This window comes from Aplidium turbinatum, chromosome 8 (assembly GCF_918807975.1).
Source record: "Aplidium turbinatum chromosome 8, kaAplTurb1.1, whole genome shotgun sequence".
In the NCBI taxonomy this organism is placed as follows: Eukaryota; Metazoa; Chordata; class Ascidiacea; order Aplousobranchia; family Polyclinidae; genus Aplidium; species Aplidium turbinatum.
This window is the reverse complement of record NC_137479.1, coordinates 29863773-29888774: the sequence shown is the minus strand read 5'-3', so window position 1 is coordinate 29888774 and position 25002 is coordinate 29863773. Positions and strand designations below refer to the sequence as shown.

Genomic DNA, 25002 nt, shown 5'->3' with positions numbered 1-25002 from the left:
ATGGAACAGACGAGTGAACATGAACAAACAAATGAACCAAGTGAACAAGAACCAACAAGTGAGGCTGGATCTTCATCTGCTGTTGCCAGGCAACATCTTGTAAGTTTCATGTTTGTGCGTTACTTGATCTTATATTACTTCACTTGGACTTAATGACTGCTGGACTGTTTTTTCAATTAATCTTAAAATTAAAATAATCAAATTTAAAGGTGAAGATAATTTCATATTGAAGTTTTTTTAAGAAGCTATATATATCTTTTATTAAACCGAATCAAGTAAACTTATCTACTTTTTATTACTGCATATGCATGAAACTGCACCTGTTCATATTGCGTTGTGATGTCAAGATTGAGAAGTTTTACTCATAGGCGTAGAGTTTTAGAAATTACCGGGGGTGTAGTTATATCAGAATATCACATGCGTCGCATAAACATCAAATAACAACAAATGACATCCAACAAAAACCTGAAAACAGCGGAACAAACCATTCCATACAACAAAATTGATATTTGATTATTATTTAAACATTCAATAGTCCACCTCTACTTTATGGTGCAGTTGTTTCAGTGCCTGACTTTGCAAACAAAGAAATTTCAAGATCAAGACACGATGTTTGTACTATTGAGATGAGCGCTTGAGCAATGCATTTCCAGAGCAGCTTTCCACTTAGTCACCAAGTAGATGCAATAAGTTGCAGATAACAACACCAACAACAAACAGACAACATCATAATTTTGATGACTGGACATGCGTCGGTGGTTAACAGCCTTGTAAATATGTAGCGCATGCGACTTTCTTACCCTTCATTGCTTTAGAAAGAAGATATGATATGCCTGCATTTTTTGTAATGAATGACAATTGCCATTAAACATTTAATTGTTCGGTTTATCTAAACAGTATTTTGATTGTTGTACGTCTGAAACTTTTCATTTGAAGTGATTATGTAATACGGTATGTAAACTGTAGATGTTACTGTGACATCTATGTGTGTTTTCATTCTAGGAAGATGATCTATGTGTAAAGCAACAGGGATTGTTAGTTGGAAAGATGGAGAGGAGTATAGGTTATGCTAATGTGGTGTATCAAAATATTTACAATGAGCCTAAAGTTGGCGATGCCTCACGACATGAAAGCCATTCTTCTGGTGAGTGTTTGTTGAAAAGTTGACTGTAATTGTTAAACCAAATATTGTTGTATGTTAAAATATTATTAATTTCATCAAATTCTTGTAAATAGTTTTTATCATCCATAGGCTACAAGTCCTAATACATCTGTTTTACATTGGTTGTGATAACCAGCGTTGTAGGGTCAGAGCGTTGGTCTGATTCGGAAAGATTTTGATTTGCCCAGACTGGGAATCTGTAACAATGCCATAAATCGAAGCACATTAACTATTTTGTTTATTATCTTATTCAGTGTTTGCCGAATTATTTGCAGTGCTATGTTACATTTTTACATTGTATTTTATTTTACATTTCAAAGCTTTACCAGCTAAGATTTATTATATCACCTGGAACTTCGATGGTTTTAGTTCTTTTTTCTAGAAACTGATATATATCATAATGTTTCAGGTCAACACAATAATCCTGAAGCTACAGCATCCTTAATGGAAGGTAACTTTTATTTTGTTTTGTCTGATTATAAATGTAACATAATTGATCGTCTGAAGTAGTAGTATCTGGTGAAGTCCCCATTACCGAGGGTGCCGGATCCACCTTAACGTACCGTAATGACCACATCCTGCCTCTACATCGATCTGTCTGAAACGTCAAATAGTCAATCTGATCTTGCTGCTTTCCTGCTCAACTTGTCTTTTCTATGTTTTCTGTGGTCTTTCTTGTTTCCTACGACCCTCCACTTGCAACTCCAGCGCTCTTCTCAAAACATGCCCATATCACCTCACTCTATTCGCCTTCGCCAACTTTTCAATATTCTCATTCAACACAAGCAGTTCATAATTTCCTCGGTACTCTTTTTGTGCATCAGCTTCACACCACATATTGTCCTCATCATTGTTTCTCTGGGTCGTATTGGAGCAGTTTTTTCTCGCAGAATTAAGCTAGTTTGGATTCGGAATCGTGGGAAAAGCCCAGCGATCGCAAGTTATTGTTCATTAGTTTATAATTTAGAAGTGCTACTTGTTTAAGTTTACACTAGAAAAGAACGTGAGGCTGTTTTGTAACACATTTGAGAATTTGGTTCAAATAATTAAATGATATTTTTTAATGTGAAAAACATGTGGAATTTTGGGTTAGAACTCTTGATAGATCTCAAAAAGTCTTGGCGATCCAAGCACTCAAAGTTCTTGTGCAAAATCTTACTACCTTTTTTGGCTGAAAAGGAGGTTAGCGCACAAGTTCAGGCCTTAAAACTCGTGTTTTTTTTTGGCAGCCGTCGTGGCCTACCGGGAGCTCCTTCTCGGCGGCCAAATTTGCGCGCTTGGAGGCCAAAATACAAATGACGATAGCACAAGTAAATAGAATTAAGCTTGCAACAATGCTAAAATGACCACTTAGTGTTGTTGAAGTTTGGGCGATGTTTTGCAATAGAATCGTTGTACCACGCAATAACTACTTTATCGGGATTGTAATCCAGTATTGCGGCACCATCTAACCACACTAAATTGTTTCAAATGCATACCGCCTTTCATAAAACCTGACCATTTATACCGATATGATGTCACCATTGAGGGTGTGAAGTCACTAGCCCATTGCGTGAACATTTCTCAACTATGAATACACGCGTTTTCCCTTTCGATGTCAACTAACCTAGTTCTCCTTTTTACCAACGATTCAATGTCCGACAACATTGAATCGACATAAAAACGACAATATTGTCAGCCGATGTAAATTAGCACTTCGGATTAAGACTTTGTTAAAATAAACGTCGGAAATTACAAACAAGACGTACAGCGCTGGTGATCACAGCTGGATATTCCATACAATAGCAAATGTTCTCGCACAATAGCCTACAACAGTGGTGATTATGACGTGCTGACCTAATTCTGCGTCACTCTTTGATACTACATATTTTCGACAGTTATTTCAAGATCATTCTATTGCGAAATTAAATAACTGGCTAGAAGAAACCAGCGGCCAAACTTGGCCTACCGAGGAGGTAGTACCGGCGGTCATTCAAGCACTACTTAGCGGCCATGGCCGCCGGCTGCTTTAAGGCTTGCAAGTTGATATCAAAACGAGAAAATAAGTTGTCTTCTTAATTAAACAGTTATAATTATCTGATGTGGGGAGCATTGGAGCAATCTGTGGTGCCTAACTGGTCTGAAATTTTTAGAAATGTTTAGCACCACATGATTCATTAATCTACTTGGATGTTTGAATAAAAATGCTAATTTTTTTTTATACATTTACAATTTTTGTTGTTAATGAAACAAAATTTCTGTTACGTCTCTAAAAGTTCCCTTTTAGGCCTACTTAGAGCAGCAGCGAGTGAAGTTTAGAGTGTGCACTCGTACAGTGACCATTCCATATTACAATTGAAGATGTTCTTAATTTCTTGGTAGCAGCTATAATGTTAACTGCTACCCAACCTGTCTTTTCCTCACTTAATCGGAGTTGAATTCAGGCCAATCTATTGCAGCTTAAGCTATCGATTAAAAAATCGGTGTAGTTGTACATTTTTATTGAATAAACATGTATCCATTGATGTATCACAACAAACAAGGAAAACAAACAGTTTCAAACTAGCTATGGTTGGTGCTAATAAATTTTTTTCGAAGTAGAAAAGTGCAGATCGTCATTTCAAATGTTGAAAAGCACTGTTGTAGCCTTATGATGACAATTATAATGCAATTGTTGTTTCGACAGAATTAAAGCAAATCCTGACAACACGAGCAGAAAAAGTTTCTGGAGAAATCACACTTCCCATAGAACTACAACTTGTCATCAGATTCGAACGATTGGAGCTCAAAGCAGGAGTAAATAGGTCTCTTCCTGATCTTGATGATGAAGGTCATTATAACAAAAGGGAAGATTTTAAGGAATTGTTTATGAGACCTTGTCAAGGAGACATTTCACTTGAAAAGATATTTGACCGAACCTTGCAATTTGCTACTGATAAAACCAAATACGAAACAACCAATGAAAAAGCTCGTACCAATTGCATTCGTCGCCACGGTAACATAGTGGCCTTGATTGGTCAAGCAGGAATTGGTAAAACCACGCTTGCTAAGAGATTGATTGAGCTCATTTTGAAACAAAGGGTTCTTTCAAACACTGAATACATCTTTGTCATTCCATTCCGCCAAGTTAACTTTTCAAATGAATGTCCGTTGTTTCGCTTCCTTGTTACTGGGTGTGATTTAAAGGTTGGATCTAAGTTTGATCCAATGTCAAGTTCATGGATCGATGAACTTCAATCCAATCCTAACGTGGTGTTCATATTCGATGGTTTAGATGAAGCAAACACTAATCGATTGTCAGAAAGAAATAACCGAGACACTCTTCAAGCATTCTGTAAACCTGATGTGTTTGTCAGGAAAATCTTTTCTGGTGAGATTTTTCCTTTGGCCAAAAAACTTGTAACTTCACGACCAAGACAGTTTTTTGAACTCCATCCAAGTTGCCGACCCCACTTTGCGATTGATATTCTTGGCCTAAACCAATCATCTCAAGATAAACTGGGAAAGCAAATTTGTCAAACCAACTTCAAAAGGGTAGAAGAGTTTTTGCTTGATCATCCTGATGTTTCATCTTCATTATATGTTCCTGTGAAATGTATTATTATTTTTGGCGTTCTTTCCCTGGCAAAAAATAAAGACAGCCAGACAGCTGTGCGATCATTGACAGACATATTTGTGCAGGCACTTGATCATTTTCTTAGAACTGATCATGTTCGTGAAAAAGCAAACGAAGTCTGGAAACTTGCTGACCTCGCATGGAATGGTTTTTTACACCGGAAGATAATTTTTAATGAAGTTGATATTTTTAACGCTAGAATTAGTAAGAAAACATTTCAAGCATTTCTTCACACTGCTGTAGAAAGAAATATTCGATTTTCCATTTTGGATGGAGATAAACGAAGCAGCTTCTCTCATTTAATTTGGCAGGAATTGTTTGCTGCTATAAATGCTATGTTTCTATTGCCAGTGAATAACTTTGATCTTTATATTGATGATCTCACCAAGCCATTGTGGGAGGTTGTGAGTAAGTTTATGTTTGGACTTTGCCATCCTACCACAAGGAAGAAAGTGGCAACAATTTTATCTTGTGGGGCAGTGAAGGATTTGGATGTTAAAAAGAAGAAACTTTTCAACTTAGTTGTGAAGTTAATGAAGGAAGGATTTTACAGAAGTTTCTCTCAACTGATACAACTTTGCTCATGGATTCAGGAAGCAGGTGATCCACAGTTGGATACAGCTGTAGCTGAACATTTTCCTTCTTGCATAGAACTCAAGGGATCGATACTACCAACGGATGTATCCAGCTTGACTTTTGCTATGAAAAGAGTGAATAAGTCTTTGTCACTGGTGAATGGTTGGCCTAGGCCCAGTTTTGTTCAAGACAGCTTTCAAAGGTTGCTGAAAGGATTGGCCAATCTGTCAAATAAGGTAAGTAATGCTTAACCACAACACCCATTTGTACTTAAAGTGCAACTGCACGATCGAATTAACATTGGCTAGAATCCATTGCCAAGACATCCGGTACCTGTTGAAAAACTCACTTCCTTACAATTGAGGCCCACAGCCGAGAAACCGACCCTTTTCCCACGCTCTCGAGCGCTTCTCTCTCACACTACCTGGAAGTGGCAAACTCATCAACGCCACCTAGTGATATGACGTCAGTTGGGGTCGAACTTAGTGGAGACCAAACTAGTCGAGATAGGCTTGGTTGCTAGTGAATGCGCAAATTTATAAGGCATCTATAATGAAGACGCATCTTTCAGCCAGCATTATACAAATTTAGTTATTCATGCCTGTGTGCCAGGAGTGGTTTGCGAAGCCCATCGCCGAAGGCTAGTTTCGTAGGTTATAACAGCCAAACTTGGTTATATCGAAAACATTTTGTATTGTAGGACATAGTAGCCTACAGTCGACTATCATGCGATAACGCTTTAGCATTCATTGGGACTGTCTTCGGCAGTGTTGACATCCAGGTTTTTTTTAAATAATCTAGATGAAGCTAAAAAAAGACCAGAATAAATCAAATTGAAGCAGAAATAAACTAAAAAATAAACCAACATATAATACTGATGAAAAATCACATTACGACACATGAAGCTAAACAAAAAAGACCAGAATAAGCCAAATTGAAGCAGAAAGAAACTAAAAGAATAAGCCAACATACAATATTGATGACAAATCGCATTACAACACACAAATCGAAAACAAACCAAAAAAACACACCAAATCGAAAAAAAAATAAACCAAACGGTTGCAAATAAACCAGATTTGGTTTTAAAAAGACTAAAATGGTAACACTGGTCTTCGGAACCCAGCATAGTCTCCATCGTCGCTGGGGTACTTTCTGCGGATGAAAGAGAGAATGCAGGATGGCAGCATGACTCTGTTCGGCTTGCCCAGAACTTCTCCATCCAACAGCCTCTCCAGCACGTGCATATAAGCGACCAGCCTGAATTGCCTGGGAGATATAACAGCTTCGTTTAATAATGAATGGAAAAATTACGCAGCCAGTTCTTCAAAGGCTGTTGAACAGTAAACAAGCTCAAGTAAACTCACTCATTTGACAACTTTCCATCGCGTCCTCTGGGCTTACCTTGCCTGGGCCTATGACAGCTTTGGTCTGTCCCTTAACCAACAATTTCAATGGATAAGTCAATTTTTTTCAAACTTGAGATTGCAAAGAACCTATACTACCTGCCTTCACATAAAAAGCATGTGTAACAAGATCGAAACAGCGAATAAAAAACTCCATCCTCTAGGACTTGCAACAGCAATTGTCGCTTCGGTCTGACTCCAACTGACGTCATAATCCGCGTGTTGCGGTGTTGCGCAATGCAATCCGCCATAGCAGGAACGTGGCCAAAAATACAAGCGCGTGGAAAACCATAGTTTTGCTAATTTTTATTGAGATAAATATAGCCTTAAAAAGTAAGGGCGAAGTTGGTATTTATAGATTGAAACATGCTCTTTCAGATAAAGTGCGGTCAAAGTCATCATGCAGTTGCACTTAAAAATACAGTTTAGCGACTGTTTAGCTTATAATTTGAAGAGGTGTTCAATAGAAATGTGTTTCAAGATTGTTTTGCAACAAAAGAGACTTTTAGTCTTAATTTTTGTTTTGAAATATAAGCAATTTTTCTTCATCATAAAGTGGAAATGCAGAGCTTTGAGATTGTAGAAAGCGATACAAAGTTCAAAATGTGGTTGTGTGACATATTCTTTGAAGATTTATTGCTACAACTACCGGTAAGCAAAACTCTCTTGTTAAATTTTGCTTTATTTATTTTTGAACTGCGTTGTTCATAAACAACATGCCGTCTTGTTTCGTTTGTTGGGTTTATTTTTGACAGTTAATTTTTTGTTACATAATTTGGTGTCTTGTGATGATGTTTGTGGAGATGGTTATAAGACCGATGTTTTGTGGAATACTGTGACAGGAGATTTTATGGAGCTTTTTTTAAGTTCCATTAATTATTGTGTAGGATACATTGTTAATAACAGCAACAGTTTATCTGGCTCATTTTTATAAATAGAAATCGATTTTTGGTACTGTTACAGCATCATCACCCATCGGTCTTACAACATCAAGAGGAAAATAATAAAATTCTTCAAAGGCAGCTTGTTTACATATTGTGGCGTAAAAACGCATGTTGTACCACCATGGAAACAATAAAACAAAACATTTATGGAGTAGTGATGAAGAAATGTAACATGTAAAAATAGTAAATAAGTATGGTACAAATAAGTTTATTCACTGTAGATTAGGTGCAAAAAAAAAATTTTTTTTTTCTAAAAAGAAGTGTTTGAAGACACATCCCAAACAATTTTTAGTTAGTTGCACCCAAAACTCAGGTTGTCGAGGGAGGTCAAAATCCAGAATTAAAGTATAATATAGTATGTTGTGTAAATATATATAATATATAGTATATATAATATAGTATAAATAAGTTTTTCCACTGTAGATCAAACATTCAAGAATTTGGGTAGCTTATGTAATAAATTAATCAAGTCAAATGAAAATGAAAATATCTTCTGACGACTTGATATACATCAATTCATAAACGTATCAAGAATGAAATCTTTTCATTCTTTCGCACCTTCATTTTTTTTATTACTTGTGCTGTTTTCTTTCAGCTTAACTGAAGATGATATACATGCAAGCAGATCATCTAATCGATTTTTAGCTCTTTATTGGTTGGTTGGTTTTGAATCTTTATCCTCGGATTGACTCTGATGAAAGTCTGTGATGCGTTATTCCTGGTAGTTTCGCATACTTATAGAGGTTTTTGATGCAGGGCTGGTTACCGAGATTGACAAAGTAAAGTTTTTGATTGTTACAATGTTGTTGCCAGGGAATTATCCCATCCACTACGTCCCGCTGACTGGAGAGCAGTCCTGAAATGCATTGCTCAGGCGCACAACCCGAAAGTCGAACCAGCGCTGCGCCGCTGCTTGAGTTGGGCGCTTAACAACTGAGCTAACATGGCGGACTCGATTGAACTGACTCGTGTGGAAATACATTTATTTATAATGAATTAAACCATTGATTTTGGTCATTAGCATTGTATACTCAATTTTATGAACGTTGGATCTACAGTGAAGAAACTTATTTATCAGTTATGAATTACTTAATTTGATAAAATCATAAAATTGTTGACTCTCTTGCTTTTTACTGTATTTAATTTTAAATTTAAGGTATATAACTGTGCGACAAAGTTTAAATGAAAATTATTGGAAATTGAATATCCAAATTCGCAGATCGTAATTTTGCATATTCAATCCTCTTCAGTACAACTTTATAATCAGCACAGTAAAATTTGCAGCAGTAGGCTACAGGTAATACAGCACAGTAGTTCAGTTTTGACAATTTAGGCTAAAACTGTTAGACAAAATTTATTCATTTCTTATCAATTGCATTAGACCTGTGATAACACAATTTTCTTTTACAAATTGTCAAGGCAATTAGGCCAAGGTCATACATTAGTAACATAGGAGGAGGAGAGGAACGGCAAGCAATCCTCGCTCAAAAGTAACACAAAATTGCCCAATAACGTGATCCACAAAAGATACAGTCACTATTAATTAATATGCAAAAATAATAGGGTAGGAAATTTAACGTTTTACAGTAGAAAACAACTGCACGCCCAGCACAAGAGAGAAGCCCAATTACGGATCTGTTCAAATAGTTGTGTAGTACGTAATATACGATAATTAATTTGTACTTTGTCGTACATTTACCTTGAATACGGTATAAAAATTCCAGGCATTGTATTCGTAATTGGGCTTCTCTCTTGCACTGGCTTGACTGGGTGTGCAGTTGTTTTCTACCAGAAAAGTTGAACAGACAGTAGCCTACAACACGTGTGTCTTACACATCACTAACTTTCACATTGCAACCATGCAGAAACAAGTCCATAACTGTAAACAGTCGCACACCTATATCCCGGGCATGGTTCTTGAACAATTGCTCCCGGGAAATTGCCCCCTCCCCCCCGGACAATTGCCCCCCCCCCGAACAATTTCATCAAAAAGTGCAGTAAAGTTTTTTTCTTAATTAGCGCTAATGGTTTGATTCTTATTTGCGACAGAAAGATATATAAATATTGCCATTAGAAATGTAAATTATGAGCGATTCCTCTTAAAAGTCAAGTACAATGCGATTTTCATAGTCTTCTACAATGGTTGGAATGCGAGCTAAACAGTCTTGATAGCTTTTTTTTTGGCGGTGGGGCAGGAAATCCTGCAACTATTTGGTTGATTGTTACCGTTGTTAAAGCCTGCTCGCTCTTCAATGCGTCCATAAACTTCCAAACGTTTGGATGACATGCAGTAATGTTAACTTGAAGGTGGTTATGCCATCCTTCCAACAAATTGTTTGTCCGGGGAAGATCTTCCACTACACTGATCGGAAAGTGGGGTAATCGTCTGTTGATTAGGGTGGCCAAAAAAAATTGAAATTTTTTATTTTTGTTTGCACACCCTCTCATTTGAGGAGGATTCATGAAAAAATGACACTGTGAAAATTTGAAGTGAATCCGACAAGAGGAAGTGCTCTCCCACCGACCTCAAAGTTTGGTTTTATTGGCATAATCCGTCAAAATTCCTTGAATATGTGACGTAATTCTTTTTTGATTTATCTACATTGCAGTTGCAGCATTTTTGTTTTAACCATTGTTTTACTCTGAATTTATGATACAATAAGTGTTTCCACATGCAGAAAAACATAAATAATGCACAAAATAGATCACATTAACAAGCGTTTGGTATGAAATTAAATGCACTAAACTTTAGCGAAAACCGCATAAAAGTACGTTCACTAGTCACGATCGCAACGCTTTAGATGACAACACATTGCCCAGAAATTGCAAGAGAAATGTTTGTAAAGAGTCAAGCCATTGGTTGACTTTATTGCACTTGTTGGAAGCAGCTTTCTGTGGTGTTCAACCACTTGATAGAGAAGCTGGCGCTGTTATTCATTTTTTGTAAGAACTTCATTGAAGTCAGTAGCTAATTTGACTGCCCAGTGCTCGCTCTGCACAATCATTGACGGCTTTGAGATGACGCCAAACTTTGCAGGCTTCTTTATAATCATCACAATCACGCCATGTGTCGACAGAAGCAGTGACTCGAAAAGGTTAAGGGAATGCTGTGTTACAAACTGTGCCAAAGAGAGACGTTGAAACTTGACAATTTTGTTTGGGGCAACACGACAAACATCTTCGAGAAATGGGTCTTTCTTAAGAGCATTAACGATTGCTTTCTTTTCATCATCTGTGTTATTATCATTGAATAAAGGTACCGTAGTGCAGCAAGATCCTTACTGATGTACCACAAGCGCAACCTCAACTTTTTTCTGCCACTTGAGAAATTGCATTGTCAACCTCTTTATAATCCTCTGTCAGCTGTAACATTGCTAGGTCATTTGTAGGGGTAGATATTGATGAAGGTGCTGCAAACCAAAAAGTGGCATAGATGGTAGTAGTTAATATTCCTTCATCTACAACTGTACTGCACGCAAGTGGCAGTGTAATCTTATTGATCTTCATCTCGTAGTAGAAACGGCGAAGAACCACACCCCATACAGGCAGCTGACATGGCCCCTCAAGACAGTCAACAAATGGACACCCACTCGCTAGTGTTGACTCTCTTGAGGGGCCATGTCAGCTGCCTGTATGGGGTGTGGTTCTTCACCACCTCTACTACGAGATGAAGATCAATAAGGTTACACTGCCACTTGCTTGCAGTGCAGTTCTTGTGGGTGAAAGCTAATATCGCTACCACTGCAAAGACTCACGTTGTTACCAAACTAAAACACATCCATCAAGAGCATATAGGAAAATCAAAGCACAAAGGGAGGCGAAATTCAGCTTCCTAGCTGACCTCAGAAGCTGACTTCACCCAGAGCTTAAGTGCATTATTTGATATTGCATATGCTAACTGGGAATGCCGCACAACAATACCAGAAGACTGCCAGTTTTTGATAGACCAACGTGGTGCATGACAGATACTGATGACAGCAGAGGACCCAATGCATTGCAAAGCTGCTGCAAAGTATAAAAAGCGCAAAGATGATGAACAGAGACGCAACAGAAATCGCATTGATCCAGTACCATCAAGTGCTGCTTCTTTCTCATCTGAAAATGATCAGCAGATGATGAAGATTCTTCCAGTGACCCACTATTTGCACCACAAATCCAAATAACAGCAAAACAAAAACAAAAATCAGTAGGAGCAGCCATTACCAAAACACTGCATTATTGATAATCCACTGTTTAATGCAGCACTGAACAGAACTATAACATCAAGTCGTCAAGCAATGGTGATCATCACTCCTGATCTTGCTGCAGCTGGAATTGATATAAATGAATTGACAATGTCACATTCCTCTGTCATGAATGCTCATTCCTCTGTCTGGAGCTATCACTGTCGTGCAGCAGGCATTTAATTGAAGGCTGCTACTTCTTGCATGCCGTCGTCTCAAAGCCGTCAATGATTGTGCAGAGCGGGCACTGGGCAGTCAAATTAGCTACTCACTTCAATGAAGTCCTTACGGAAAATAAACAGCAGCGCCAGCTCCTCTGTCAGGTGGTCGAGCACCACAGAAAGCTGCTTCCAACAAGTGCAAGTAAAAGCCAACATGCCAACAGCTCCATTAAATAAAATCAATGGCTTGACTTTTTACAAACGTTTCGTTTGCTTTTTCTGGGCAATGTGTTGTCACCTGAAGCGTTGCGATCGTGACTGGTGAACGTACTTTTATGCGGTTTTCGCTAAAGTTTAGTGCATTTAATTTCATACCAAACGCTTGTTAATGTGATCTATTTTGTGCATTATTTATGTTTTTCTGCATGTGGAAACACTTATTGTATCATAAATTCAGAGTAAAACAATGGTTAAAACAAAAATGCTGCAACTGCAATGTATATAAGTCAAAAAAGAATTACGTCACATATTCAAGGAATTTTGACGGATTATGCCAATAAAACCAAACTTTGAGGTCGGTGGGAGAGCACTTCCTCTTGTCGGATTCACTTCAAATTTTCACAGTGTCATTTTTTCATGAATCCTCCTCAAATGAGAGGGTGTGCAAACAAAAATAAAAAATTTCAATTTTTTTTGGCCACCCTACTGTTGATGCGTAGCCTTCTTCCGATAAAGACATCTTCAAAGTAATCTACGATCGAGTCAGCTTCTGTTGGCATAGTATCCTGTAGTGTTTCAAACGTACTAACTACGTCATTTGGTCGAATGAAAGCCAGAGCTGGAAGCATACGAATTTTCTGAGCAAAATCAGCATCTGCTTGATATTGGCCTTGCAATCCTTCCACCTGCCTTTCCTTTGTTCAGTTCAGTGTAACGAGTAACGATGTTGCCACCAAACGTGTTCGCGCTATGAATAAACTTCACCAAGTCATGCTTAAATTTTATTATTCTTTTGGTATTCATTATCCGGGGGCAGTTGTCCGGAGGCAGTTGTTCGGGGAGCAATTCTCCTATGGGGGCAGTTGTCCGGATACCCCCGGCTGTATATAATAACATCTTTTTACTTGTTTTTGATGGTCTTTTTTATCATGTAGAAGTGTCATCTTGCAGATAACTCCAAAAATGGCAAATATTTACAAAACAGTTTCTGCCAAAAAAAAAAGTTTAATTTTTTTTTTTCATCTTTCCAACTAAAATATCGTAACTCCTTTTTATTTTTGAAGGCTTTCCTTGGTAGCCCATTGCAACAGTTTTACTTTACAACTTATTTAGACTACAAATTGTTTTTAGACAACTTTAATATTGAAATTACTTGCCAAGTGTTAAATCATGTCGATTGATTGATAATTATTTTGATTTTGCCTTTTTTTTATTTACGTCTTGTTTGTTTGCAGATGGAGATGCTTATTCTTTGTCAAAATGTGATCACTGGCGAAGAAGCTTTATTGCTAGCCGATACCATCGCCAGCATCAAAGAGTTGCATTTGCGTGAGTGTGAACTCAGCAGTTTTGCACTGACCACCATTTCAAAAAAGATTTCTTGTCTTCAGAACCCGGTGAGTTTAGAACCTAACACCTTAACGCAGCAGCAATTTATTTGTTTCTGAATGTGTTGGTTTCTGCGAAGAAATCTTTTTCTTATTCATGTTTTACGTCTCATTTCTCGGAGTTCGGGGTAGGATGGGGTCTGGCAAGGCACATACTCATTACTCAGTCTTCATTCATCACAATTAAGGGATAAGTCTTGCGGTACACGACATCTGGGCGAAACCCTTTTGGGCGATGACCCAAGTGGGTGACGACCCAAGTGAGCGACGGACCATGTGGGCGACGGTAGCGTAAGTTTAGTCGTTCGGAGCGGTGGTGACCTATATAATTTATCTACTATTTATCTAATTGTAGTTGCTTTGCGGCGTCACTGTTGTCACGTCACGGTTCGTCCCTGTGAAGTTCAACGACGCTCTTCATAAAATCCAAAAGTTACGTGATGCGGTATGCGAACAAATGATCGCTAGATACGAACCGCCAGCGAAACGAAGAGAATACGAAGAAGCTGATAACCGCATTATGCGCCTCGTTGACTGATTATTGGCAATGGACAGGATCCACCACAGACTATGTGGGACTTAAGAGGCATAAATCATAATTTTAACTTGGGCACTTAAAATAAAATCATTTACTTCAGTAATAGCTACTGATTTGCACGAAATGGCCCGTTTCGGCTAGTCCGATTCGGCTAGTTCCCTATTTGGCTACAGTTTTGAATTGTATTTTGTATTTTATTCCACAATATCGTTTCTTTTGCATTCCGACAAAGAAAATTAAATTGAAATGTTTGCTCACATAAAATCGAGATTATTAATTAATAGGAAACTAGCCGAATCGGACTGGCCGAATCGGACTAACCGAATAGCAGCAGACCCGATTTGCATGTGGTTAGTACAACAAGCTGTGTCCTCTGCTACTGAACGTCAACTGATGTTTTTAATCCGAATGCTCTAGATGCTGCGCGGAGCATCAGCAGTTTACAGAACACACTGTGACTGACAGTCATTACATTTTAAGACTTGAAGTCATACGGAATCAGAACTTCGCAGTGTTTGCTGGATAATTCTGCTGCCTGTCACTTATACCGAAAATTGTTTCAACAGACTGCGCCATCCGCATCGGTATTGCCGTGCGCGGACATTTTGTCGAAAGACATTTTGCCGAATCGACAATTTGCCGAAACTCATTTTTCTGAAAAGTTATGTGTTATTACAATATTACGTTATGATAATACATATAATGCATTTGTATAATTTCGGCAATTTATCCAATCTGCATTTAGTCCTTTCGGCAAAATGTCCATTCGGCAAAATGTCCATTCGGCAAAATGACCATTCGGCAAAATGTCTTTCGGCAAAATGTCCGGGTACTGGTATTGCGACTGACAAGCTTCGATAAAAACAGTTAGGGAGCGTTCATAACTGACGTCAACCACCTTTTGGCCATTCTTCTTGGGATGTTTTCATTTGTCTCTTTTCTGAGGGGTTTCTCTTAAGCTTCACGATAAACCGTGACGCCGCAAAGCAACTACCATAGATAAATTATATAGGTCACCATCGTTCCGAACGGCTAAACTTTTGCTGTCGTCGCCCACATGGTATTGCCCAAAAGGGTTTTGCCTTGATGGGCTCGCCCTGATATCGTGTACCGCTAGTGTTGGTCATTTGCCACCGCTTCCTGTCATCATTTATTGTATTAAATGCAAATACCAATTGCATCAATGTATTTATCTCAATCAGATTTTTTTAAATCTGTGAATACTATTTCAATAGTTACCGTAATTGTTGAAAATTACTTTCATGAGACAGTGTTTCAGCACTAGACTTAAATTATTTGGAATGGCCCGTTTCGGCTAGTCCGATTGGGCTAGTCCGATTCGGCTAGTCCGATTCGGCTATTACCCTATTCAGCTACAGCCCGAGTCGGCTAGTCTGATTTGGCTAGTCCGATTGGGCTAGTTCCCTATTTGGCTACAGTCTTTATCAGTTAGTTCCCTATTCGGCAATTTTTTGAAAATCCAACGATAATCCTTCTGTAATCCAACAAAATCCTTCTGTAAATCCAACAACGCCTTCTGTGTATTTAGAGAATTTTGTATTTTATTCCACAATAGGCTATCGTTTCTTTTGCATTCTTGCATTTTATCCAGTGTTTACCTTTGAGTGCCTTCCCAGACGGCAAAATCCGTCATTTTTGTTGTCTGGGTTCGTTCGAAATATGTGTTTTACATCAAAACAACATTTTTCATGATTAACAATACAGATTAATGAGATAAACAGAAGTGTTTTGTTAGTTGTTCAAGGGTGTCATTGTTCAAAATCATAGGCGCCTAACTATTTTTTTGGCCGTGGGGGCGAAAGCGTGTTTCATCAGCAGCAACGTAAATTCAGCAAATGTCACGCAGATGGATGACGTAATTATGCCGTCGCACTAGGATTGCTTTTATTGCCACACTCGGAGTTATCGCTACGTTCGACCTACCGTTAATTATTATAAACAAAACTCACTTCGGTTAAGCAAACACATGACATGCGTCTGCGTTAGCTAGCGGTTGATGGACTGCGACTCTTTAAGCTAAGCCCAACATAAAGTTTAGCAACGAACTAGATTTATTAGCATGAAACAAGAGACGAAAAGGTTTACTAAAAGGTAAACTGTAACTGGAATGACAATGTTTTGAAAATGGAATGCAAATACTAACTTGATCATACGCTTGAAAATATACTTGTGGAAAGTAAAATCATTCATGTTAACATCAATTGAGCAGCACGTCACCTTGAATAAATTTAAAAGTTGCTGACATCCGTAAGCAGCCCTTAAAAAATAGTTACGGAGAGACGTTTGATTAAGTTTTCGACTTGACATTGCTCCCTTTTCACTACAATATTGCAACTTATAACTGACCGCTGTAAAACGCCCGTTTTCGCGTTGCAGATGAAACAAAAGATGCGCACATTCCCGCCTTTGATCGGGTTTCTATGGCAACGGTCGTGTGTGTGCCATTCAGTTTGCGTGAGTCCGTTACTGCGTTGATTATGCCGCGTGTGCGCAATGCGGTTTGTACCAGCCCTTGTTGCGTTGGTTAGTGGTTACCTCGGGCCGAGACTTCAAGTTCATTTTCACAGCGTGCGATTCACTGGGCACCTCGCAATTCACTGCAGTGCAGAGGTTTCGACTTTCGAAAGCGACATCAAGTCTGTTTGCAAGCTCATAAAGCTAAACGCACGCTCCGTCTACGTAGCAAATTATGTTTTTCTTTTGGGTGCATTCAACATCTGATGACATTGAATCGACACAAAATGGTAGATTTTTGCTATGTCCCAGGCAGCAAAATCAATCATATTTACATTGATTCAACGTCTGCAGACGTTAAATCAATGTAAAAATGACAGATTTTGTTGTCTGGTGTGGGATTGTAGCATCGCTACTCGTTCTAGTGATTATTTATTGCGAAGCTGTTGCGGTTTGCATTCAAAAAATGTTTTCCTGCTGCCGATTGCTAGTTCATCTATTGTTTTATGTATCAATACAGCATAAAAAGTTGCCCCCACGCAAAAATATGCGTTGGGGCCAGGCCCCCACGGCTTAGGCGCCTATGTTCAAAATACATGTAAAAACTTACATACGAGTTATTAATTACGGAGATAGCATAAATTTGATGCTCTAAAACAAACTCATATATTATCATATATAGTCAAAGTGGCAAATGCGCGGACGGACAGTTTTTATGATAATGCATGGTTCATCAATTTAGAGAATTAACCGGCGATTCAATTCGATAATATCAAACCTCCATCTTTACACTCTGACTACAAAAAAAATTGGGCCTATATCACGTGAAAGTTACGAGTAATTAAGCATTGACTTCAACGACCTAATTTTTGGGCAAAATCAACTTTACGACCGGTTTTGCAAACTTTGATCTTCCGCTTTGCAAGGCAACTTGATAGTTACTTTGAACTTTAGTCCAACGTAGAGTGGTTTCACTTTAACCTGAATAAAAAAATGTCTACTTCTGGCTTTCTTTCCCAATTAAAATCATTAATCAGCGCATTCGAAAAGGTTTTCCAGAATTTCGTTATTGCTTTTAGACAAGCATTTCTATGGTAAACAACTTTACCTCGCTTCCCAATTTTTTCTCAGCTATTCTCTTTTAAATACCGGCGCGCGTAGTCTTGCTCCTCCGTCAAGGGGTGGTAATTACACGCAATTCATTATGACGCAACTGAAAGCTTTAATTTATCACACATCTCACCCAGACAGTAAAATCCGCCATTTTTACATTGATTTAACGTCTGCAGACGTTGAATCAATGTAAAAATGACTGACTTTGCCGTCTGGGAAGGCACTCAAAGGTAAACACTGGATAAAACGCAAGAATGCAAAAGAAACGATAGCCTATTGTGGAATAAAATACAAAATTCTCTAAATAAACAAAAGGCGTCGTTGGATTTACAGAAGGATTTTGTCGGATTACAGAAGGATTATCGTTGAATTTTCAAAAAATTGCCGAATAGGGAACTAACTGATAAAGACTGTAGCCAAATAGGGAACTAGCCCAATCGGACTAGCCAAATCGGACTAGCCGAATCGGGCTGTAGCCGAATAGGGTAATAGCCCAATCGGACTAGCCGAATAGTAGCAGACCCTAAATTATTAGTAGGGCAACCAATTTTTTGACCTAAAAACTTGAAATTTTGACTTTATAATTTACAAATTTTGACCTTTGAAGTTTGACCAATAACTTTCTGCGATTGCAACCCAAATGCGAAATACAATGCATATTAGAAATCAAACTGTTAGGTAAGGATATCTTCTTTTTCTAATGAAATGAAAGAAAAATGTGGAAGACTCAATGACAGCACAGCTAACGAACAGGTGTTGGAAGTCACCCAAAAAACTGCAAAAGATAAATTTGGAGTGTCTTCAAATATCGCGAAATTACTCTGAGAGGGTTCTTCAGTATTATTCTTCAACATCAAGTATTGTTTTACATTATCGCCTTTGAAGTTCAGTCACTCACCAAAATTTTCCTAAAAAGGAGAAGCTTCTCTCTACTGATACAAAAGTTGCTTGGGAGTTCCTCAGCAGGCTATAGAAATGTGGTGAAAAATCATCTCGTCCCATTTTCACAATGCACTTGATGTCATTCTTTCAGATTCTTGCTTGAATATATTGTTTAACCTTAGGCATAATTATAGGCTAGCTAAAGACAAATTTGAGAACATCAGGAAGCTAAAACTCAATACTATGAGCAATTGAGCATTCACCTAACCAAAAACAAAGACCACGTTACCTGTTACCTGCCTTCCACGCCTAACCTACTTAATATTCAATCTAAAGCTCGACCGATATCACTTTTTCAGGTCGATACCGATATTTATGAAATTTTTAGGCCGATACCGATATATATCGGCCGATATATATCAGCTACAAAAAGTTTTTTACCAACAAAGCTATTAAGCAACAAACCAGTCCAAGTGGCTTCTTGCGTCACAATGCTCTGGGCACGGGTCGGAAAACTTCTACAATGACGCTACTATTTTCTTCTGTGCAAAGTTTCACTAGGATTTTTTCTTTGGGTTTATTTTTGCATATCATGTGAGTGAAAGTTAATTTTCCCTGGGTATTTTCTTTCTTTTTGTAATAACGACTCTTGCCTAATCAATATCACTCGGAGATCAAAGCCAGACATTGTGACGTAAGACTTAAAATAAGTTGCGCGTGGTTAGTGTAGAAGTACACTGGTACTCCCATCGATTCTTAGCGAAAGATTTACCTTTGTTGCACTGATTCAATGTCAACAATCGTTGAAGCAACGTAAAACTCGAAAGTTTTCCTGCTTGAATGGAGCTAACGGATACAGTATTAACATTTTCTAGATGCGCGCACTAGAATGGGCGGGAAATCATATTCTCGAAACAATTGTTCGTGCTATGCAAGCACGTTTGAGCAATTTGTGTTTCTTCAAAAGGCATGTATGGCTGGTTTTGAGTTTGCTTTTGCTGGCCGATGTTTATCGGCGAAAAATAGCCGATACAATATATCGGCTACACCTGATATCGGCTGACCGATATATCGGTCAAGCTCTAATTCAATCGTCAGTAGTGGGCGAAACAAGATTATTACCTCAGAAATTGCAACAAATGGATTACATTACATTAGAATAGCAACAAAAATTGCAACAAAAAATCAGTATCTGTGTAGATTTAATAAAATATCAATAGATGGAAGAAACACTACGTTAAAAGAAAATTTTGACCTAACCATGAAATTTGACTTTTTTTTTACTTAATAACTTTGAAACCTCTCATTGTGTCAGACTGAAATTTAGTTTATTTAGTTTTATATACTTTGAACAAGGCAGAAAAATTTTGGCCTTATTGACTTTTGGCTGCCGTAATTATTAGCCCATGGAGGATGGTGTAAGTGTCGCAGACTGGTAATTATTAGAAATTAGGGTCATAAAACAGTACTACGGCATTGGGCCACATTGTTGGTAGCCTATGGACGATGATGTGAGGCACTCATTTTCTTTGCAGTCTAGGGTCGTACCCTGAAGTGACATGAAACGTAGCTGATGTTGTGTCAGATTATTTATTCATTCATAGTGTCAGAACTGATTGTTTTGTTTGCGGATCTAGGCAGTGGACACCAAATATATCACAATGGCTAAAACTCTTGTAATATCAAGACTCTGCTCAAAAACAATGCTCAATCCACTGTGTGTATTATTTTGCAAAAAAAAAAAAGGTATTTCAAATCAGAAGTCAGATAAACAGCTTAAATGAGGTTTACAATGCAAACACTTCGTTTGTTAAAGGGATACTAATGGAAAAACCTGACTTGGCGATTTTCCACGTTCTTTGTGTTTAACTTGCCACCATAAAACGATTTTCAATAAAATTTTGCCCCATTGCGGTCTGATCAGCTTTCCGCGCGTGCTTATGTCAGAGCTTTCAAAACGGGAATGGGCCTGAGCAGCGAAGCGTGCTACTGTACAGTCTACGTCACAAAAGACGAGCAATCAGCTGATCACGCAACAGTTGTTACTGCGGGCGATTTAACTGTAGGCTATGTATGTATGTACATCAAAACATCAGATTTCAACATCAAAACATCAGACAGTTTGCTCAAAACCTCAGATCTGATGTTAAAACATCAGATGTGGTAACGTGGCTTTTGTTATTGCTGTCTTTTGTGACGTATTCTCGAGCAGTGTTAGCACTTTTTGGACATTTTGAAAAATAAATGAAACATTGGACCTTGGGCCTTGCCAGCGCCATTGAAAACAAATTTTTTTCAGTAATTTTTTTTGAAATGTATTCTTGAATGTTCAGTTTACGCATTTTAATGCTTAATTCCCGTTTGAAAATTTCATTTAGTATGCCTTTAAAAGTATCCATGAATGACAAGTGTAGGGATGCACCGGGGCAACATTTTGGGAGCAAGTCTTTTAGGCGCTGACAGTTAGGCGCTGGTCTAATAGGCGCGCACACTGTGGCGTCTGGATATTTAGGTGCGGAGCACTGTGGCGCCCGGTCATTTAGGTGCTATTCCTAGTAAAGTATGTAGATTGTATCAGCATGGCAGCTTGCCAGAAAATATCATGGCTTCCGTGAGTGAAGCTGCTTAAACCGGGAATGCTTTTCACACAAAATGTTTCTCGATCAAAAAGACTGTAGGCTAAATTACGTAAACTTTTTGCTTAAAATTTTCCAAATTTTCTCCATAATCCTTCTGCTGTACCTCCTAAAGCATTGCGCGCAGAAACGAAGTAAAATTTTTCTTATGTGCAGTAGGGTGTTTTTAGCGTAATACGCAAAATTCTAACCATTGTTAATATTAATGTATAGGGTGGTGTTCATTTCCTTTCAGTAAAAAAGTCCTTTTGGCAAATTTTTGTTGAAATCCGTCGACATTTACTACTTGCGCAAGGAAGCTAAAGTTTAGGTTGTTTAGCCTATAATCTAGCAGCGGAATATGAGCAATTACCGGTACTTGTAGGCTACGTCACTTCACGGAACAAATAAAGCATTGTTACGTCACAATTGCAACACCTCGTAAAACTACAAAAATTACACTGTTAAGTCTGTTGTCCTGTTGCAGTTATTTCAGTTTACTAACAATTTGCGTTTGTACAATGGCTGTGACAAGGTTTAAAGATAAAATTTGGCTGGTAGGTAGCAGTTCAGGTCATTTCAGCGCTGTAAAATTACCATCAAGGGGAGAAGTGCTTCAAGTTTTGTTTGATTTTCGTTGTAAAAAAGGTTTTGATTGGAAAAGTAGTGTCAAGAACACAGTATCTTTGCTTTTGCCTATTTGGAGTCGAGCACGAATTCCAACACGCCATCAAAACCATGTGATTAATCAGGTGAAAAAATTACAACAGGAATGGCAAAACTTGAAAAAATCTATCTGCGCTTGAGTTAGTCAAACGGACAGACTTTAAGAAATCATTGGATCACCTATTCGATAAGCACACAGTAATGCTTTGGAAATGATCAACATAGAAGATCGCCAGTTCCTTCTTGCCCAGAGAGAAGAGGGGCGCCTGGGTTCCATGGTTGGCGTTGATATGGTTCTATGCAGGAGAGACGAGCGAGTGAGGAATAGAGCTTTAAAGGAGAGAGAGCGAGTTGAGGCGGAAGCAGTTGGTGTTGCCGAATCTACTAATTTAACCATACTGCAATCCAGTGATTCAGAAATGGATACTCAGCAAGAAGATAATCTCGACAAGTCTGGAGATGGGCGTCATCCATCAGCTGGTGGATCGACGTGCTCCGAACAGCCTGGGTCCAGTGCTGCAAGCTGTCTGCCGAAATTCCGACGAGGTAAAATTGCTGTAGTAACCCCGGAGATAGCAGCAGCATTGGACAGGACCAATAGGCTACTACCTCGAGGAAGGCCGTTCATATTTTAAATGCACTGGCGGTGTCCAAGCAATTGCTCCATCCAACCGGTGATCTGATGATTAGCCCAAGTTCAATTCACAAACCTCGCCTGATCTATCGCCAAAACCTGTCGGACGAAATTAGGGAGGCTTTTGACCCTTGCACCCCACTGACCATACATTGGGATGGGAAGATCATGGGTGATTATGAGCAATACAATCACATCAAAGTAGACCGTTTGCCAATTTTAGTGTCTGGCAAAAACTTCTGGCTGTACCAAAACTAGAATCGGGAAAATCAATCGTTGAAGCTGAAGCAGTGGTCTCCGAAATATATAGTTGGGGCATAGCGGATCTTGATATCTTTTGTTGGTTCATTGATTGGAACAGTAACTTACTTCCGCGGAATCGCTCTTGATTTAAAGTATGGGGCCGTTCAAATATCATAAAACGGTATTTTTGGCGATTCTGGACCGCTACACGGCTGACTGACACAATAAGCTTTCTAAATACGCCACTGCTTCTGATCATCTCGGTTATGGGTGAAACACTGTGTAAAGGTTGTTAGAGGAATAGTTGCTTTGTTGCTATATTTGCTTTGTTATCCTATAAACGTGCCTGAAATGCGTGCATATTAAAAGTACTGAATAAAGCTGGTTATTTGGTTGCGTGTTGTAAAGTTGCTTGTTTTATTGATTTTGCGAATTTTTCAACCTCCTTGCGCAAGTTGTAAATGTTGAAATAATTTCTTGAAATTTGAAAGACATTGTTTTCTTACCAATTGTAACAACATGGTGCCCTGTACAAATCAAACTTACGATATGAAAAAATTAAAAACACCCTAATGTGCAGAATTGTTTTGGCATTCGATTAAACTACATATATTTTCAAATTATTTTATCATGCTTGGGTAGTAAAGATTATAATGAAGTACACTTTTCTGCCAATTTTTAATTTTTTTAGAAATTAGAAAAAACAGCGTATGGAAAGTTGCTAGTCGTACATTGAATGTTTTAAATTTTATTGCAAAGCTTTGCATCTTCGGATTGCTGAAGATGTATGCTTTCATTTGATGTCAAGATTGTGCGTCTACGTCGATCACATGAGATGTTTTTACGGCGTAAATACAACAGATTTGTGTGAAAAATGTCTGGTTATTTAGATTAAACGTCTTGACCTCGGTGGTTGCGAAAGAGTTAAGTCAAATAATAACTACACTAAACATCAGTAAAAAAAATCATACCTTAGCCTATATTGAAGCGGGTGGTTAAAATTTTGGTGTGCAGTGCCTGACTTTGCAAGTAGCTTAGGCTACAGCAAAGAACCCAGAGCAAGCTCTTTTGTTTGAGAAGGTAGGCTACACGAGGTGGAAGGATGAAGATTTTTATTAAACAATTAATAAATACGAAAAATGCGCAATCAAACACTGCAACGTATACATGAAGCCATCAGCAGCAATTTTTTCACGATTACGTGAAGTTGAAATAGTCGAAGCTGCCATATCAATCTTTGCTTTATGATGTGGCAAACTTACCAAACTTTTCGGTGCAAGTGAAGTGCTCAGATTCAACATCGGCTTATATGCAGGGCAATTAGACCAGTAGACCACCTGATCTCCACAGGACACGTACTTCTGGAGTAGAAGTTGCCGGTTTAAAGGCGCAGCTTTGTGCAATCTGTTACCTTTAATAATTACTTCTACTTGAGACGGATAGATCGTGTGGAGTTGAGGTGCGTGAAAACGCTCTACTACTCTTGATATTAGCACATTTCTACAGGACATTTGCAATGCATCCTGAACACAAGTTGCAGCCAAATGGAACTTTACTTAATCTGTTATCTTTCGCAATTACTTCTGTTCGGGATGGATTGGCCATGTGACGAGAGCGCGTAAGACGCTCTACTACTGTTCACATGAATACATTTCTACAGGGCATATAGGCTACACCTTGGCTACAAGTTGCAAGCATAATGGTGGAATTTCGCTCGTTATTAAACCTAGTCGGGGTTTTAACGGAAAACTAAGTTACTCTTCACTTAAGCTTACCGCCCGGTTGAATACAGGCTACGGTACATTTTTTACTGGTGTTTAGTGTACCGGTAGTTATTATTTGACCTTTTAGACTAAAAGTGAACTCATACATGTTCGGAAACTTGAATAATTTATTGATAAAGCTTTTGCCGACGCAAACCTGGACTAACAAGAAATAAATGCTGAACACGCGCATTAAAAAAACAACATATTTTTCTGTTCAATATAACATTTTATGTGAAAATCATTGCCGGTTTAAGCAGCTTCACTCACGGAAGCCATAACATATTTTTCTGTTCAATATTAACATTTTGTGTGAAAATCATTGCCGGTTTAAGCAGCTTCACTCACTGAAGCCATGACATATTTTTCTCTTCAATATAACAATTTGTGTGAAAATCATTC

General features: G+C 38.3%; 1 protein-coding gene across 1 annotated transcript in view; it reads left to right on the top strand.

Annotated features, from left to right (window-relative positions):
- Window positions 1-25002, top strand: part of LOC145776253 (NACHT, LRR and PYD domains-containing protein 3-like) — a 37567-nt gene continuing 12565 nt past the window's right edge. Inside the window, exons 1-5 of the mRNA XM_082587653.1 lie at window positions 1-99; window positions 1003-1144; window positions 1572-1613; window positions 3828-5569; window positions 13519-13680. Of these exons, the coding sequence (XP_082443779.1) occupies window positions 1-99; window positions 1003-1144; window positions 1572-1613; window positions 3828-5569; window positions 13519-13680 (2187 nt within the window). The remainder of the gene's footprint in view (window positions 100-1002; window positions 1145-1571; window positions 1614-3827; window positions 5570-13518; window positions 13681-25002) is intronic.